This window comes from Quercus lobata, chromosome 9 (genome assembly GCF_001633185.2).
Source record: "Quercus lobata isolate SW786 chromosome 9, ValleyOak3.0 Primary Assembly, whole genome shotgun sequence".
In the NCBI taxonomy this organism is placed as follows: domain Eukaryota; kingdom Viridiplantae; phylum Streptophyta; class Magnoliopsida; order Fagales; family Fagaceae; genus Quercus; species Quercus lobata.
The window spans coordinates 23,732,239-23,751,689 of record NC_044912.1 but is presented as its reverse complement, the minus strand read 5'-3'; the positions used below and the strand labels follow the sequence as shown (position 1 = coordinate 23,751,689).

Below are 19,451 nucleotides of genomic sequence, written 5' to 3'. Positions count from 1 at the left end.
AAACTTAAATTTTTTAGTTTGAAGGAAATATATTTTAGTACTTGAAAGTACCAAAGCTAAAACCACTTTTTATATGGAAATATATGATACATCTAATCCCCTTTGAACCAGTTTTTCGAACCAAAAAGTTATAAAACTGAAACAACTAAAGCTAACTAGTTCTTGACTGGCCTGGTTTTTTAGTTTGCCAAACAACCCTAAAACTTAAGAAAGTATCATGATACCTACTGTGATGGAACCTACAAAGTGGTTGCCATACACTGAAGAAGAGAGAGAGAGAGAGATCGGGGGAGGAGGTTGTGCTTTTGGAGAGAGAGAGAGAGAGAGAGAAATGCCTAAAACTTTGAGGCTGTGAGAAGTCAACCAGGTATTTGAAACTACACTTTCTGATGATGTTGTTCGACTGGTCATTCGCTTCAGTGAAGTTCTCTTTTTCAAACTTATTCAAGTTTCTTGATTATTGTACTCTTTGGTGTCTAGATGTCATCTACATCTTGTATACTCCCTGTGTACTTATCTTTGATTCCAATAAAACTTATTACTTATCAAAAAAAAAAATCACAAGTAATATATATATATGGAAACAAATTTGCATTCACAATCCAGCTAACTGACAGAGATTACCACCAACAAATTAAGAGATAACAAACCAAAATTTGACAGAGTGGATAACTGAATATTACATTTGACCTAGCAGAGAGAGAGAGAGAGAGAGAGAGAGAGAGAGTAGCAATTCATTAAGATAAGAGACCTGGGCTCGTAATGTTGGCAGGTCTGCAATCACAAGTGCACAGGCTTCTAGACTCTTTCACCACGCGCTGAGATCTCCGTGTCTGAAGCTTGATATTTACCAACTTACCAGCCATCTGTTAAAAAAATTAAGGTAAAGAGTACTTTCAAACTTGGGAGTTCATAAAAAAAATAAATAAATAAATAAAAATCATTATTATGTTATATGGCTTCTACTATCAGCATAACAGGAACAGATTTCACAGACAGGAAGAAACACAGGCATAGAAATCTCTAAGACATGAAACTAAATGGCACCATTCACATGATAGCATCCTCAAAATAAAGATTTTGATTTGTCAAAAACGTGGGAGAGATTCACATAAACAATGTGACGCAATGGTAGTATATGCAATTCTACAGCAATTGGATTTCTACCATAAACTAAGACTGGTTTAGTCTAATTAAACTAAACCATAAATTTTTTTTTGCAGAAAATATCAATAATAGTTACATTAGTGTCTATGTATCTAGATCTGCATAAAAACAAATTTATTTAAACAAGAAGAATAACTAGGCTCAACACCATCATTTGTTTAAAGTAAAATGATGCCTGCATAGGCCCTCCAAGTTGTTATACAATAAAGAACCAGTTAAGTGAGAATTTAAATGGGATTTAGGTGTCTCGACTAAACTTCAGGTGCTAAGCCTAATAGAGGGTATCAATGTCAAATAGAGTCCGAACTTTTGTCAGCTTGAAATCAAGTATCAAAATATTAGCTGTTATTTTAGAAAACCTAACATGGCTCATCATCAGTTTCTATGTTTCTTCTCTAAATTGTCACCCATAACCTTTGGGAGATCCATAATTGGTTTAGAAAAGCACATCAGTATGCCATTTCCATGCTAGATCAGGAATCTTGATGTCAAACTAAATCATATTACACAAAAGACTGTCTCCTAGAATACCCATAATCTACAATACCTCAAATTTTTCCACAATGTAAAACAAAAATTATATATATAACCTTAGAAAAGGAAATTTACAATACAAAAATTCAGCAATCACACGAGGAGGCAGATTTACCATCAGCATAACTTTCCTGGAACAGTACTTCCTCAAATTTATTCATAAACGAAAATTATAAACACAAGCTAACTTCTGAGTTGAGGAAGAAAAAAACACAAACCATTCTCCAAACCAAGTCTTCTGGACCCAAAGGTTGAGCTGGACTGGAATATAGAAAGTGCCTAGAGTACTGCACAAGATTAAAATAAGTGATTCCCCTCAAAGAAATATCTGATTTACCAACCTAATTTAAATAATTAATGTTTAACACAAAATATCTATCAACTGTGTAAAGGATTTGTGTTAGTACTTAGCAAACTAATTAGATTAGGTATTACATGTGTATAACCATTTTCAATTCAGTGCATACATATAAGCTGAAGAGTAAAGGAAAAAAGAAACGATATGCAACAGAATCACAATGTTGGTGGTGGGGGGTGGGGGGGGGTGGGGGGGCCCACAATCTTGGAATATTCACTTTGGACTGGCTGTAAGTGATTGGGAATTGGAATCTGTGGACTTATTGTTTGATACATTGTATGCCAATATCCCAAGAGAAGAGGGACTTGATCGTTTTAAATTGACAGAAAATGGTTAATTTGAATGTTTATTCTTATTATGAGATTTAGGTTCCACTAGACAGTTGCCAAGAGCCTAGTAGCTCAACTGGTACCTCTTAGTGTTTCCAATGAAAATGTTCAGGGTTCAAATCCCCTCCCCCATTGTAAATATTGACTTATCAAAAAAAATAAAAATAAATGGTTCTGCTGATGATTTTTTTTATTTGGAAGAGTGTGAGGTGCAATAAAGATACTAGAATGGTGGCTCCTTTGTATGTGTACAGCTTTGTGGGAACAAAGATACTAGAATGGTGGCTCCTTTGTATGTGTACAGCTTTGTGGGATAAAATTTTGACCTGTGACAATCTGATGAAAAAAGGCATAACATTGGTGGATTGATGTTGTATGCATGGATGTAATGGCAAAAATGTGGATCATTTGTTAGTGCATTGTGATGTAGCTCAGAAGCTGTGGTCACTACTCTCTTTTATGTTTGGGGATGCCTATGACCATTGTGGAGCTCTTCTTTGGCTGGAAGAATTGGATTGGAAAACATGGCAGCTATTTGGCGTGGAATATGGCCCCTTTATGTCTAATATGGACACTTTGGAGGGAGAGGAATGATTGTTTTTAATGGGGTGGAAATTTCAATGATCAATGATCAAGCTGAAATATTCTTTTGTGATCTCTCAGTTTGAGTGATATCAGTGCACGGAAGGAAATGATAGGCATTTGCTAGTAGACTTCATAGACCCTCTTTCTTTTTTTTCTTTTTTTTTTCTTTTTTATAGGTGATCAAAGATTTATTGCATAAAAAGGACATCATGAAAAGGACATCATGTTCATAGACCCTTTTTCTTTAAGAATTAAGACTATAATTCTGTTTTCTATAGCATTCTTTTAAAAGAGTTTTGTGTATTTTCCTTGTGTACATAAAATCTCCTTTAAATTAATAAAGGTATTATTTATCCAAAAAAAAAAAAGAATCTCTAAGCATGTGGATCTTGAAAAGAGTAAGATAAAGGAAAGGAAAAATCATCAAATTTTTTATTTCTGCAGCATAAATGGAACCATAATGGTTAGAGCACAGAACCTAGATATGCATGCATCTAATCCAAGTAATTAAAATGATATGCAAATAGCAGTACATTATTAAATTTGTAGTCACAAACCTTGGCAAGGTTCCGTTGCATTTCTTTGATCTGAGCAGGGCCAACACTTTTTAGAAATGTTAAAAGCCACCCTGGCTGGATTGCATCACTGGACGAAACAAATAAAGCTATCTACATGGGAGGATAAACAAATCAAAGCCTCAGCAAATGCTGGTCACGCTCAAATAAGGCAATCCACACAACTTATAGCTCTCATCTGCCACGTCAAATGGACTAGGCACACCTGCCAGCTATGAATACATGTCTAGGTTTCTAGTTCATCTTAATATCCAAACATTAAGACATGAGGAAACAAAAAAATTGTCAGCCTAATTCAATATATATATTTTCTTAAGCAGGATTTTTTTTGGAAAAAAAAAAAAATCATTCTCATATAATTTGAAATACTTGCTTTGCTCCCTACCACAATCACTAAATTATCTCTATATTTATTAAACATTATTGCAACATTGGTGTCATCCTTAATTTACATTCCCACATCTAATCAATAAACTTTCTTTATGCTTTCAAGAGAAGCATCAAGGGAAGGAAATAACAGAGCAGGCTTCAAGAATACATGCATACCTTCCTGTAATCAAGTATTCCTTCAAAAGGAAGCTCCAATTCATCACTAACTATAACAGGAATACATCCACTAACAATAGCATCAAACAATCTAGCAGATGATGGAGTGTCACCAGCTGGACTTAAACAAAAGATAGACCTGGTGACAGAGGAAACAACATAACTACTTACAGAGTGCAACAAAAAAGTTACATTACAAAACATTGTAAGCAAATAACTATATTACTTGCGCATGCCATTCTGAGCTGCTGCTTTGCCTCCCTCTCCAGCTGTTCCCTCCTCTATAACTACATCCTTAGCACCACTTAGTTCTGCTACAAGTTTAGGACGTATTTTTCCTCCCTGAAAGTAACATGTAATAAAATAAGCAGCATGATCTTGGAACATAAAATATGCACAGACAAACAAAGGGATACACATAAGTGATCATCCAGGACAGAGAAATGGAAAAAGTCATAAACTTGTTCACACACATGATCATGTAGAGACATCATAGGCCAGGAGTGAAAAGGAAAAGATGACAAAACCATCTAATTTATGGTCAGATATCTTACCAAAATATATATATAAATATATATATATGGCCAGATATCATGTTCTCAAACATGACCGACACCCCAAAGCAGCATCAGATCAATCAGTTTGATAATACAATTGATTTAAATCTTTTTGGGGTCTCAAAAAAATTATAGAGATGAATGTCACAGCACTCAAAATAATAAATCCTTGCCCATAATCTTTACTGGGGTGGAACAAGAATTAGATGACACTTCTAAACAAGATCACACACAAACTCGTGCACCATATCATAAAAAAAAAAAATTACTTGGAACAAGATAAATTAACCTGAACAGTTGCATATTCTCTGTTTTACAGTTGGTAAGTTGCACATGCACCCGATGGGTGTTGAACACACGAGCACACCCTCACCTAATACTTATAAGGGGAAGAGGTGCCAATTAAGCTAGAGTTCATTGGCCCAAACAGTAAAATATTCTACAATCTTGATTTGTCATTTAGGGATAAACTCAACATCTTTGGAGCAACCCAGGTGCAGAAATTCAAATTATGTATCTTAAGAAGAATTCAGTCTCATCAAATTGCAAGTGGAAACTGGAAGACATTATAATCAAACTTCATAGAGAATTCAGTCAGTCTTCTCGGTTTTGCTCCAACAAAACACAAACATCATTAAGTTATAAGTATTTTCTATTAATAGCCAATTTTTTTTTTTTTTTTGATAAGTAAAAAATAGCCAAATATTAAAAATGCAGGTAACCAAAGATATTCCAACCAACCCCATACCAAAAATATATATAATCATTTTTGCCATATTTTAGAATAGTTGCATAATCCATCTGTGTTTCAAAGATGATTCAACAGATGTAACTAAATATGAATTTAGGCAGTGATCAAATCTCACAAAGTCATTATCTTGTGCCATGCAAGTTACAAAAAGTCAAAAACCAGGTGAACAGCCAAAGACTCACATAAACAACTTAAGACTGGTGGAGAAGAAGTTTCATTTTTACTTCCAAAAGTTTTAGCATAAATGGATGAAAATAATCCGAAAATTAGTCATTGATTAATCAAAATTCTTACAGCATTTCTTTTAAGGCGCCCACGGAAAAACAGTAGTGTGCTTCTCTTTGATTCTGTTTCTGATAAGCATTTGGCATCACATAATTCAACGTTGGGAACATAAGGAAGAATTAGGTCTTTTTCCAGAAACACCTGCCCCGGCTTGTACCTGAAATATTTTTTTAAAGAAAAAAATATTTTCTTAAAAAAATGTATTTGCAACTATAATGAGTGATAAAATTCTAAAATATAGATTTATTTGCAACTTCTCTAATCACCAGTTCCCTGTGGAGTCCATATCTGGTAGTAGCCAAATTGCAGTCTTCATGAATTTGCGTACAGATTTGAAAGACCAGGGATGATGAACTGGAAGTATGTGATCCCTTCCTCCAGATCGCTTCCAGGCAGGCTGATTTGTCACCCACTTTAGAGCTTCCTACATCCACAGTTATGAGTATTTCAGAGCTTTAAGAACAGATATGCAAATTGTAAAATTTACAAAGATTTCTAAAATCCTATGAACCTCCACACAACTCTCAAAATTTGATAAGGCAACAATATACCAAATGGCACAAAAACTAATAGAAAAAAGAGTCAATACATGACAGCCATCTCCAGAATTCAGCCCACGGACTACTCTTTCTTTCCATTACAAGCTCCACCCTTGTTTGTGATAGGAGATGCCATAGGGTCCAAGGACCATTGGTATAATTCAGGCCAGAGACACTATTACATATACCACAGTCCATCTATTAATACAAATGTAGCGTCCCAAATTCCAACTTTGTTTTCCATTTCCCAAATCTTTATTAAAACAAATGATTTGTGTGAATAGAAAAAAATTTCAAGCAGCACAGTGGGATGTATGAATCAGAAAGACAATTATAGTGAATACACTCATTTGGACACTCAAAAGCTTAAAGACAATCATAATAATGAGTCAGAACCCCTATTAGTAAGTACTAACTTTCACAATAACAAGGTACCCTATTATTAGGTCAGACATTAAGTTAATCAATCTAAAAAATGTGAGATAATGACTATATTGCTTCAACTAACAACTAACTCTTCCACACTACATGAACAACATCTGAAAAAAATCCATCCAATTATCCACATTTAAGCTAGACACCAATAAATCTAACCATACATTTCAACAACAACAAAGCCTTAGTCCCAATATTTGGGGTCGGCTATGGATCCTCGACAGATGAGATTAGAGGCAGCCACATGAATTCTTTTCCTCCATCCTATTCTATCTAAAGTCATGATCTCCCTTACTTTTCAAATTGGCATGTCTTTTTTTATTACTTCTACTAATGCTATTTTCGACCTTCCTCTACCCTTTTTCATTCCCTCAACTTGAATCAACTCATTCTTTCTTAATGGTTCATTAGTCGCTCTCCTATGAACATGACCAAACCATCTACCCCTATCTTTAAGTAAATTTCCTCATTTCGAATCCTATCTTTCCGTGTATTCCCGCTAATCTATCTTAACATTCTCATTTCCGCTACACTCAATCAAAGAAAAATCCTCAATAAATTGAAGAATGATGAACACAATAATTTCAATCTTAAGTAGCTTAAGGATGAAGCTTTAACCACATTTGTAGGTTAAGCTTACTTAACAATTGTTCAAAACAAATACTATGAAAGCACAATCATTCAATAATCATAACCTACACACCTAGCATCAAATCCTCTACACACACAAAAAAATAAATAAATAAAATCTTAAATTTTTTAACAAATTAGGAACAATGCAGAGCAGTAAATAAAGTAAAACCTTGAAGGAGCACTCACACCCTGTAAAGCGCTTTGCACTGTTGTTTCTCGAGCAAGAAGAAGCTTATCGTAGTGAAGAAAGGTATGTAGAAAAGATCAGCCTCTTCCTGCCTACTAACTCTCACCACATTCTTCAACAACCTCTCCGATTCCGGCGCAATCAGATCTGCCCACAGCCAGTAATCCACCGAATGCTGCATCCAAAATTTTCATTTTCTCAGCAACCAAACAGATCAAAATACGTTTTTTCAAAAAAGCAAAAATTGAGGAACCTGTTCGATCAAGCGGTGGACGGGGCTGCCATTGGAGGTGAGATTAGAGGTGTCCTTGTAAGTGTTACGAAACAGCCAAAGTAGATCGTAGGTGAACTTGCTCGGCATTTCATACACGTAAACCCTAATCGGCGTCGAGAGAGGGTAGTACGAATCTCCGTGCACCAATCTCTCAGTCTCTATCGTATACATCGAGTCGTCCAGCGCTTTAACGACGTCGTCGTCGGTGTTGTCGGTAGCGGAAACGGTGTCTTCGGAGCGGGGTTTCGGGGCGCGGTGAGCGAGGAAGTCTTCCAAGGAAGCGACGAAGGAAATCTCGGGTGATCGGGTCGGGTGAGGGTTGTTGTAGTCGGGTCGGGTATTGGGGGAGAGAGAGAAGAGGAAGAAGAGGACGGAGATAGCGAGGAGAGAGAGAAAAATGAGGAGGATTGGGGACTTGGATCTTGGGTTTAGACTGTACCTTCCTGCTGCTCCTGCCATTTCTTTGCCTTTCAAATCTCAATATTTGAGAGACTCTTGTCGGTCTTTTTGACTGAACTGATCAAGTTTTTATTATGTGAGCTTCGAATGTGACCAGGTGGTGTTAGTTATTTAGTTTACTGGTTCCCGGGCTGGAACGTAAGAGCACCGTCTAATACTATTTATGTGACCGAACCTTCATTTAAAAGGATTTTTTTCTTCAAAACCACGTACACTAGACCAAAACAAATAGTGCCCCATTAAATGCGCTTGAAGTTGGAATCCATCAACTATTCTAAAATTTTCAATTCCAAATAAATTTAGCACCCAAAAAATGTGTTATGAACCCAATTGGATTGATGGTTACTCTGAGGGAATCAAGACCTACTTCGAGACCGTCTAAACATCTAAAGTGAATACTCACTCAATAATTATAATTTTTCAGCTTACTTTATTAATCAACATTATTAATAGATGGTTTTACAAGATAAAACTAATATTTAAATTCAAAAGAAATATGCCAAAGGACTTGCAGCTGAATTGACACATCTCCATGCACAAATGCTTGGAGGTCTAAGAAGGAAAATGTTCGAACTGCAAAATTAGTAACATGTTGTAATTAACAAAACCATTAATTACCCAACTCCTAATAACTGGTAAAACATCTGTTTCTTTTATTTTTTAATTTTAAGGATAAGAACCGTGTTCACTTATTAATTAATGTTCTCAATTAAATGTTTTGCTCCTTTAGCAACTTGTCCACGTCCTGTGGGAGCTACTCATTTCTTAAGTAACTTAAACCAAAACTTTGATTTATGTATAAGCATAGATTCAAGTCATAAAAGAGGTAACATAGGGTTAAAATAGATAAGCTCCCATCTTGTAAAGAGAATAAATTATATGTTTGAGAGTTTAAGGTTAAGAGATTTTAAAGAAAGAATACAAAGAGGAGATGGAATGAAATGAGAACGTGTGTCAATAATTTCTAGCTCAAATATATTTTCTCCTTCCATAATAAGGGAATGTAGGTTGAGATTGTGGGCTCTAAACCTACCATGCGCATTTGTGCCAAACCAATAAAATATCTTTTGCTAAATGAGGTAGTTTTTGATGAATAGTAAGAGTCTTTTAACTCAATTGCACTTGTGGAAGCATCGAGGGTTCAAATCCCCACTTTCCCAACAGGCAAAAATAAAATTAAAAAAGAATGAAAATAAAAATACATGAAATTAAGACTTGAAAAATAAAACCGCCAAATTTTCTCTTTTACAACTTTCCAGTTCCCACTTCAGATTCTGTTCCTTTTCATTTTGTTATCTCTATCCATTATCCAAGCAGAGGCTGTAACTAAATATTTTCCATCCAGTGGCAAATTTATTTGTCTAACCTAAAATCCAAGCAACACTAATCGACTTTGTCCAATGAAAAGAAAATTTCACACGGTTTACTTTCACTGAGGGGTCATAAAAGATTTGCCCTTTCATCTCAACAAAAAAATAAGTTCTAAGTTTTAATGCCTATAATTTACTAACAAAATAATCGCATTGATTGTGACATCTCTCCCCTTTAGCTTTCATTTCTCTCTTCACTCCTTCATTTCCATCCGTTCACCGGCCAGTTCAGTATGTAAATTATGACTGATAAATGAAATAAGAAACAGACGGTCATGTATATAAACTGTTATCCTGAAGCTGCAGCCTGCAGCTATCACCAATGTATATGAAACTGAACAGACGGCACACACATGAAACCTTTTTTTGCATCCATAGCCAGCAGAAAAAATGAATTACCAGTCACTGGCTCTCTCAAGCTGTTATGTATCAAAATATAAACATGAATTACTTACATAATGTGCAGAAATAATTGAAGTTCCCAAGAGAAAAAGTCCACAACCTTGTTTTAGAAGATCATAAGTTTTTTTAAAACATCAAACATAAATTGTCTTCACCAACTAAAAAACCCAGTATCAACAACATCCAGGCATGCTCTGTCCCAAAACCACATAATAATCGGCTATGTGAAGCAGCTCAAAGGCTGATGAGATCACCCTTTGGTGGTTGCTTCTTGGAATCATGCCCACTTTCAGACGTACCCCCACCTTTCTTACCAAATATCATTTCATCAAGATCATCCATCATTTCGTCAGTACTTCCCCCCTGGCCACCACCTCGAGAACCAGCTGGTTTTCTAATCAGGGCATCTTCTTTTGCATGACGGGGTGACTCATCAGGCTCAACAGCAACGGGTATCATAGCTGGTTCTGGTTCAAGTGGAACTGAAGGCTTCTTCAGCTCTTCAAACTTGGAGAGAACTTTCTGGCTCTCATCATTCACATTCAAGGCTTCAAAAAGCAGGGCCTCATTATCTCCAGCTGTCTCAATAATTCTCTGGACAGTAAATTGTGCCTGACGACACTGTTGGACCAGTGTGGTTGTCAAGTCATCCTGACAATGGGAAGAAAACATTCCATTCATGTTACTTTGTGCTCACCAACAATGACTACCTAATATATAAACTGAAATAGTAGTTGCAAAAATCAGGAAAATATGTAACAAAACTAAAATTGACAATATAATTCCTCAAACAGCTGAAACCATTCATTCAAGAAGGCACAAAACAGCTAAGTCTCTTTTTTGATAAGTAATAAGATTGTGTTGAGAAAGAGAAGATATTTTATGAAAACACGGTATTTAGTACTCTTGAAAAATACAAAACATAAATCATTACATGCAAAGAAAGAATGAATCAATAAAATCTGAAAAAGAATTCAAATGATTAGTGATTTTGAACTGCTCGAACACAGAACAATCAAGTCTCGATCTCATCATCATTACAAAAGTGTCAAACAAAAATGTCATTACATGCAAATGACATAAAACAGCATCTGCACTGTACTAGGTGGTTGTCATTGCGCTATGCTTTCTTTCTTTTCCTTTTTTTGGACTCAACTTGTAATAGGGAATAATATAACACTCAAGTGAACTGTCCCCATGGCCAGACCTGCTAGGTCGATCGACTGCCAAGAATTAGGACATCCAATACCAGTCATTGTTGTGCATGTGAGGCATTTCCTCTTTTAAAAAAACTATTTTCACTAATCCACAAAAAAAAATAAAAAAAGTCATTGTTATTAAGGATAACAACCCAATATTTAACCCACCAAATGGATCTAGATCAGACACTTGATCTTACATGACAGAAAATTATTTGGTGTTCATTCAACTATAATAAAATAAGCAAATTTAACACGTTCATTGCCATTAAACATTATGGGTTCATAGGAAAACTGCAACGCATCATGCAACAGAGATACACCAGAATGTCACAGTATTAAGCTAAAGGTGTAAGTTATCTTTCTGAATGATTTTTCATGGACATTTAAATTATATTGTCAATATGCACATAACACAGGAAATAATAATACTATATCCAAACTCAACTGCTTCATCAGATGATCAGGTAGACAGTTCTAAAACTTTTTTCTTTTTAAGTGAGAAACTGCATAACTTAAGAAGCTATCACGGAGGTGAGTTTCATATTACCATGTTCTTATTTCACACACCATTTTTGAAATGGTTACATTCAATTCAATCAAATGCATGCTATAAATCAAATTGATGAATTTTAAACAAACACACAAACAAGAGGACAATGGTTGCCATGGAAAAAAGGTTTAGGTTTTAAAAAAATTAAGCTTTCACCACAAAAGTTTGCAAGATCTCAGAATTTTGGAGAGGCAGGAAATTCTGGATGGTAGCAACATTGGTGATTGTTTTCATTCCACCAAGTATCCATGAAGTGAATTTTTATTTACTTGGGGAAATTTTGCTTCCCTTTTGCCTTAATTACACCAAACAAGAGAGAGAGAGAGAGAGAGATTGGGTTAATAAAGGAACAAATTGGTCAAGTTTCTTTCATAAGAAAAATATTGGGTTGGAAAACATAATTAGGTTCAGAGAAGAAGGGATGGATTGACACAATAACCACAAATAGAAAATGCTCCAAGATTTCTAAAATAAGATGGCCAACACATCCATGAGCACCCACATGTATTCAATATTTCAATTACACAAGACCAAAAGGATTCATTTGAAGGAAATTTCTAGTACTCTCACATGTGGTTTAAAAGGTCACTCTCTAGTACAAGGATCCAAAATATACCATCAATAATAGATAATTTTTTGCTACCATTGTTCAATTGTTAGCAATCCCTACCAAATTTCTAATTAGCAGAGTGGGCTCCATATACCAAGATAAGAATTAGATAGGTAACTGCAGGCAAACATTTTCTAATTCCTATCAATGTTCTTAGGTGTATATGACGTGAAAAGTGTGTGAATCATGATTAGCCTCCAAATTACCAACGAACAATGATCAGGCTACAAATTGCAGGTGGACCATTATGGACACCAAATTGCATCTAAACCAAGATCTAGGTGAGTGTTGGTGAGAGGCTCAACCTTAACTTACGTTGCAATATAGCATTGGCCAACTCCTTTCAACCCACAACCTACGAATTTGTCTTACATCAAAGTTATAATTAGAAAATACATTTTGATATGTTTCTCTCTTCAGAAAAATATTTTATAATTTTTAATAATAAAGATGCAAAAAGAAGATAAAAGAAAATATAATAGCAATTATCAGTCAAAAGACCCAAAATTCAAAAGTGAGTAGAAAAAAAAAATTGAAACCAAGATGAGCTTTTGGGCAGCAGACAGACACACAAACACAGAGAAAGATCACTGATGAGCTTTGAGCAGTGGCCAATCTAAGTGTTGATCTGAGGCAGGAGAGCTCCAAATGATCAATTTAGCAGCAAATATAGCAGATGGAGAGAGAGTCTAATCTGGGGTCAACTGACAAAGCAAATTGTGCCCAGTAATCAATATTCTTTTTTCTTTTCTAAAAGAAATAGTTGTCCTTGTGTTGCAACCGTGTATGAAATAGAAAATTAATTTTTTTTGTTGGACATTGCACAAACATGAATGCAGCCATGTCCCAAACATGTCTGTGTCCAACACAGTAGTTTTTGCTGTATCAGTGCTTCTTTTCAATGACCCACAACCAGTCATCATTGAGAGGATATAATGGATATTCCTCTATAATTTAACCTAGTGAAACCCTAGCCTAAAAAGTAAATCACACCAAGTAGCCCTAGAAATTTCCCTTGGAATTTGTGGTGTTGATGCATTTGGATGCTTGCATAACTCACTAATCCTCTTTACCTAGGATTCTTGACGTCACTTTAAACATGGCTCCAATCCATTCTAAATGTTCTAATTCTTCCACTAAATCCATTAGGGAATTACCTAATATTTTCATCATTCTCCTCCCTCAGAATTTTTTCAACCCTCTGCTGCTTTGGAAATACACAGGAAAAGGGATTAATGGTAGAAAATTTAAAATCAGGAGCATTAGATGGAAGGTAGATGTAAATGACCATTCCAGAAAATATGATTATGATAACTAGGAACAAGAAGTTGCTTCATTGGAATTCAAAGTTTTTGACAGCTTATTCAACTTTTTATTTATGACAACCAAAGACAAAAAGAACCAAAATTTGTTAACTGTTAAGAATGAAAAGTTTTGACAGAATGTTCAATTGAAAATAAAGGTGGATTTTCGAAAAGATTTATTGGAAATCAGAAAATTTCTAATGCTGCATTTGTTTGAGCAAAAAAAACATTTCTGTATGGTTGCATAAGAAAATGTGGGTCAAAGGAAAACTCAAGTTGGTCAATGGAAAAGCCATATAATAATTACCCTTGTTTTCCACTATTATTTTCCAGAAGAAAACAAGCTCTCTCCAGACCAAGGCTCTCTCATTCAAACATGTAAGGGTAAGGTCTCTCTTTCTTCTCTTCCCTCTGCAATAAGATTTCTCCTGTCTCACTCTCTCTAGTCTCTACCAACACAGAGAGAGAGAGAGAGAGAGAGAGAGACCAATCAGCCCCAATTTTTTTTGAGAGGCTGATTCTCAGACTCGAAAATGAGGAGTAGTTTAGTGATAGAACTTGGAAGGAAAAGAAGATGGGGTTCATTGGGGTTATGAGCTGAAAAGGGTTGGAAGGTTGAGAAATGGTGGGTCTGAAGAGAGTATATGAGACTTGTTTGATATAAATAAAATGCATGAAAGCAGTAATGAAATTGGTCTTATGAAGAAAGAGAAGGTGAGGGTTGTGAGCTCATTTTCAATGTCTCTACCAAACACACGAAAATAAGTCAGTATACCATAAAATGTTTTTCTTAAAAACAAGTCATTTTACAAAAAGAAAAGTTTTTCATTGAAATGAATGGAGCATGAGTCTTCCTTAACTTTATGCATTCCCTCAATAGTAATGATTTCTTAGAAAATTCTATCACTACCAAACACAAGAAAATGAGTGAGTTTTCCAGAAAATGTATTCTAGAAAATCTCCCCCCCCCCCCCCCAAAAAAAAAAAAAAGCTTTTCGTTGAAACAAACGGATCGTGAGTTTTCCTTAACTTTTGCATTCCATCAATTATAATTTATAGTTATTTCTAAGAATTTTTTTTTAAATAATTAATAAAAAAATTAAAACCAGAACGGAAAGGGAAAAAAGAAGAAGTTGCAAGCCGATAAGAGAGGTCAATTGTCTAAATAGATTATATTGGAACTTTGCATGTATGCAAAATGCAAATGACTCATCATCCATTCCAACAAAAACTGCTAGATCTACTTGTATATAAATCATTTCACAACTAATCAAATTAAATGGCTACCCAACAAATTGACAATGTCACCTGACAAATTAACTCAAGAGAGAAAGTTAGGAGAGAGAAGATGGCAAAGGAAAATGACCTGATACCAAGGGGGAAAAAAGGAAGTGTGAATGAAACAGCTTATTTTGACAAAGAAGACAAGAGAAAGAATTTCACTGAAGGAGAATATTAAACGAATGCAGGAGATGTTTTAAGTCTATAAGAAGTACAGAAATACACTCTATTCTAAGTCAGTCCTATTGCTTAAATAGAATCAACATTCTGTAAGAAAGTAAAAATTCCACTGCAACCAAAATTTTTTGGGGTAAAAAATCCCAGTTAAACCAAGAATTCATTTGTAGGGGATCACTTGTGGATAATTTCCATATCCAAAACTTTAGCCAGTCTAATGGAAATTGCATATGTCACCACAAACAATTAGGGAACAACTAGAGCATACTGCTTCTGAGGTAATGCAATAAGCCATTTGTGAACCATGTGATCAATGATAATAAGTAAGGTTGATATGGCACAGAAGTCAATACTATAACTTGTAGGAATTTAAAATCATTTAACATTATGAAATCTAGAGTAAGAAGAGAGGGAGGGGGGGAGGGGGGGATGGGGGGGTGCTTAATGACAACCAGCTGAATAAGATAAAAATACCTGCAAAGCATCTTGCTGGGGTGAAGAGGATAAAACCGTTGTAAGAAGCTCAATACTGTTTCTTGCAACATCAAATGCTTCCTTTGTTTGTTCAGCCGTAAAGCTTTGCACTGGAAGATCACGCTCAATCTGCTGAGGAAGACCCTCATTCAATTCTGACTCTGATACTGAACGAGCAGGAGTGAATATAGGTGCCAAACTTTCATTGTCACGACCAGGGAACCGAATGCCCCTTGATCTTAAACTCTGAAATAGAAAGACAAGAACAGAAAATTATATTTATATATATATATATATATATTTAAAACTTGCATGGAGATATTTAAAAATCTATTTTTCATACTAAAAATACATAATGGATTTGCTTCCTACACTTTTTTTTTTGTAATTTAATTCAAACATAAACTCTCTTTGCACCAAATTGTTGGCTCACAAAAAATAATTCAGTTGTGGGACATGGATAAGAAAAAAAACAAAAACTTCTTACCTTTTTGGAAATATTATTACAAGAACAAGATCCTTCTTTAATCTTCTTCATTAAAAAATAAAAAATAAAAAAATATTGTATTGGTAAGTTACACACATACTCCAATTTATTTATTTGTATGAGATTCCTCTGTATTTTCTTACATCTTTTTTCAATGAAGTTTATCACTTATCAAAAAAAAAAGTTACACGCATACTCCATAATCTAGAAGACTAGAACCCACAACCTTACCTTCCATCCCATTATTAAGGGAGAAGGAAGGGCAATTTGAGCCTGAGCTCATTGACCTCCTATCAGCCACTGCTACTAACTTTTCATACGCCAGTTGGAAACAATACTAGATAGAGAAAAATTAAAATATTTACACTGTAGTTGACATAAATTTACATTTATGAGAGAACTACCCACCAGCGGGGGAGGGGGGGGGGGGGTGGGGGTTGGCAACCAAACAAAGGCCAGTATTAAAATATAAAAGCAACAAGAACTTTACCTTGTATGTTTCTTCATAAACAGGCAAATAGCGGAGCTCATTGGTCGATTCTCCCCATGATTCAATTAGCATCAAAGCCTTGTTACGGTTATTAACTACAGTCTGAGGATCTTCAATCAACTTCACCATCTCATCAAGAACTCTCTCCGCTGCTACCTCCGAGAAAGCCTTCTCACAATTCTTAACACATGTTTCAAGCAACACCAAAGCCAAGTACTGAATCCTAGGACTCTTCAACATGATCCTCCTTTTAATTCCGCGGATCAATTCAATACTGTTAATCTTTTCAGTATTGATCATGTCACAAATATCAAGATTCATGGCCCAGTCAGGCTCATCAAGGTTCTCCGAGGTGGCATCATCAACGATCTTATCAGTCTGGTTTGGGCCTTGGAAAAGCTCCTTCATCTTGAAGCTCATTGAACTCATGCCTGCAGTCATCTTTCGGCCCACCTCGGCACCTCCAATCTTGAGGCGTTCACCAAAGGCACTAACTTTCTCCATCAAATTGTCACTCATATTTGCAACCCTTCAAGACCCTAAAACCAAATCTTCAAAAAACCAACCTGCAAAACCCACAAACCTCCAATATGTCAGAATAAAGAACACTCCCACCCTATGGTGCTAAAATTAAATAATTCTGGTAGAGGTAAGTTTTTCACATAAGAAGGAATTTTGCATTTCTGCAACAACAAAACAACACAAAATACAAAATTTTCCCAGGAACCAAACAAAAGCATTCAAGAGCCACATATAAACCATATTATAATTCCTTTGCCCAATTTAAAAATAGCATAGTATTGAGCACTAATTCTCACACATTCAACGCTTTTCAAAACCCAAATTTTCCCCAAAATTAGCGAAATTATTAATAAAATCCCTAAAAATCATTATAAAAAAAATAAAAAATAAAAAACTGTTAGGAACCCTAATTTGACATTAATAACCGAGTACAGGCCATGAAGAAGAATTTAACAAAGTCTAACATCTATAACACCACAGTCAACTGAACATAAGTAAATTTTGCAGATATCAGAAACCAAAACGGAAAACAATTAATTAAACCATTAAATCACGAAAATTCAATATCTTTATTTTCTCTCTCTCACAACTTTCTCAGCTACCAAAAAAAACGATTAACGAAGACAACAAATTTCCGCAACAAAACCCTAACGGTCAAAGAGGAGAGGCAGCACCTAACTCCTATACGAAATTCTTATTTGAAATTGAAAGCTTGCTTTTCCTTCAAGTTTTCCTCTTAACTTTCTCAGAAACCAAACGGAGTCAACTCAGTCGATCGGAGCACAAATATAACCATAACATAAAACCATAAATACATACAGTACCTTTTGAAAAATGAGAAATGGATTGGTTGAGAGATTTGAGAAAAACAACGCGCAAGCGCAACGACTCTTTTTTTTTTCTTTTCTTTTTGGTCTGTTGGAGTTTGTTTGTTTCAGTTTCACATTCTCTTCTTTCTTCTTTGAGTCTTTTATCTTTCTTTTCACGTTACATAGAAGATTGGAATATTCAAGTCCAAGCTTTGTCTTTGGTTTTTTATATATAATTTTTATTTGCGTGGATTTTTATGATGGACCCGCTGGAAGTCGCTGGGTTTTTTAGGCTTTTAGCTCCAATTAAGGTATACAAATACAATTGAGATTATTATGATTATTATTTAATATTATAAAAGTGTTACATATATTTCTGCAACATTTTCATAATAAATCATAAGTGATAAGTTGTTATTAGTTTTAATTTGAATCTACTATTGAATTTACTTTTTTACTCACTAATAACAACCTGTAATAACCTGTTACTTATGATTCGTTATAAACAGATCATTTTTCATAATATTTCGGTCAATTCTTGTTAGGAAATTTTTTAGGTGAAAAATGTATGATTTCTTGGTGGACTTGGTAAGTAATATGTGGAATGAGTGATTCTTGGTATCTTATAATAAGTCTACACTAATTTTTTCAATATCTTTTTATATTTTATAACTAATCAATGGTTAGCTGATATTATATATATATATATATATATATATGTATGTATGTATGGAGAGAGAGAGAGAGTCATTTTTCAAAAAGCATTTTTCATAAAGATATCTCATTTTTCTTATGTTTTGTAACAACTTTAAATGAATTGAAAAACAATTTACAAAGTCTAAATTTCCTTTATTTAAGCTTACCATGATATGGAATTGTTTTCTAAAAAAAAATTTAGTAGAAAAATAATCTCTAAAAAATAAGTTATATTTTTTTTGTTCACTAAAGATAATTTTCATTTAACCAATTTTTTCTGATACTACTAAGAACTAAAAAAATATGAAAAACTATATTCATACAATGATTTTCATAGAAACAAACAGAGAGAACCAAGATTTAAATCATACCATCATTTATTTCAAGCACTTACAATTTTTTATTTCATTTTATTTTTGTGTAACCACATGAATTATAGTGTTTTCTTGAAAAGATCATATGAATTATTGTCGTGTGTGTTGCACATGGTTTTAATCAATGGTTCGATATTATCCAATTTTCTTGATTAAGAGTATCTAGATTTAAATCCTACCCTCATTTATTTTAAGCACTTTTTTATTTGTGTAACCGCATGAATTATACTGTTTTTTTTTTTTTTTGAAAGGAGATCATGGTCTCTTATTTGAATATGAATTATTGTTGCAGGTGTTGTGCGTGGTCCAAATATCATTATTTCTAAAGATGTTATCATCAAATAGGCTATAGTTGAAATTAATTTATTAAACCACTTACTTGTAATTATATAATTTTTTCGCAATAAAAAGTACATTTTTTTTTATTTGCCTAGAGACTAGCCAATCTTAAACAAACAAAATGTCTCCATGATAATATGAATATCAATA

General features: G+C 34.4%; 2 protein-coding genes across 3 annotated transcripts; both read right to left on the bottom strand.

Moving 5' to 3' along the window:
• Positions 1–574: 574 nt before the first annotated feature.
• LOC115960327 (probable arabinosyltransferase ARAD1) lies at positions 575–8,351 on the bottom strand. 2 transcript variants are annotated; one of them, XM_031079163.1, is made up of 9 exons: positions 7,735–8,351; positions 7,483–7,656; positions 5,954–6,111; positions 5,697–5,844; positions 4,321–4,436; positions 4,095–4,233; positions 3,531–3,641; positions 1,920–1,988; positions 575–866 (listed from the first exon to the last, which is right to left on the bottom strand). In XM_031079163.1, exons 1-9 carry the CDS (start codon positions 8,212–8,214, stop codon positions 738–740), a joined length of 1,524 nt encoding a protein of 507 aa, XP_030935023.1. In that variant the 5' UTR covers positions 8,215–8,351; the 3' UTR covers positions 575–737. The 2 variants fall into 2 exon arrangements, with proteins under 2 accessions (XP_030935023.1, XP_030935024.1); XM_031079164.1 differs by lacking the exons at positions 575–866; positions 1,920–1,988; positions 3,531–3,641 and adding an exon at positions 3,648–3,791.
• A 1,490-nt stretch (positions 8,352–9,841) lies between these two features.
• On the bottom strand, positions 9,842–18,090 carry LOC115960410 (TOM1-like protein 1). Its single transcript, XM_031079296.1, has 4 exons — positions 17,908–18,090; positions 16,562–17,127; positions 15,585–15,830; positions 9,842–10,637 (listed from the first exon to the last, which is right to left on the bottom strand). The coding sequence occupies exons 2-4, from the start codon at positions 17,078–17,080 to the stop codon at positions 10,221–10,223; spliced, it is 1,182 nt and encodes a 393-aa protein (XP_030935156.1). The 5' UTR covers positions 17,081–17,127; positions 17,908–18,090; the 3' UTR covers positions 9,842–10,220.
• Positions 18,091–19,451: the final 1,361 nt, after the last annotated feature.

Excerpts from the sequence above, each read along its gene's own strand:
- LOC115960410 (XM_031079296.1), bottom strand. The coding sequence starts at position 17,080 with ATGAGTGACAATTTGATGGAGAAAGTTAGTGCCTTTGGTGAACGCCTC. Across the intron at positions 15,831-16,561 it reads TTTATGAAGAAACATACAAG|AGTTTAAGATCAAGGGGCAT; the intron begins GTAAAGTTCTTG and ends TTTCTATTTCAG. Across the intron at positions 10,638-15,584 it reads CCCAGCAAGATGCTTTGCAG|GATGACTTGACAACCACACT; the intron begins GTATTTTTATCT and ends TCCCATTGTCAG.
- LOC115960327 (XM_031079163.1), bottom strand. The coding sequence starts at position 8,214 with ATGGCAGGAGCAGCAGGAAGGTACAGTCTAAACCCAAGATCCAAGTCC. Across the intron at positions 3,642-4,094 it reads GAATACTTGATTACAGGAAG|ATAGCTTTATTTGTTTCGTC; the intron begins GTATGCATGTAT and ends CCTCCCATGTAG. Across the intron at positions 867-1,919 it reads AAGACTTGGTTTGGAGAATG|ATGGCTGGTAAGTTGGTAAA; the intron begins GTTTGTGTTTTT and ends TTTTTTTAACAG.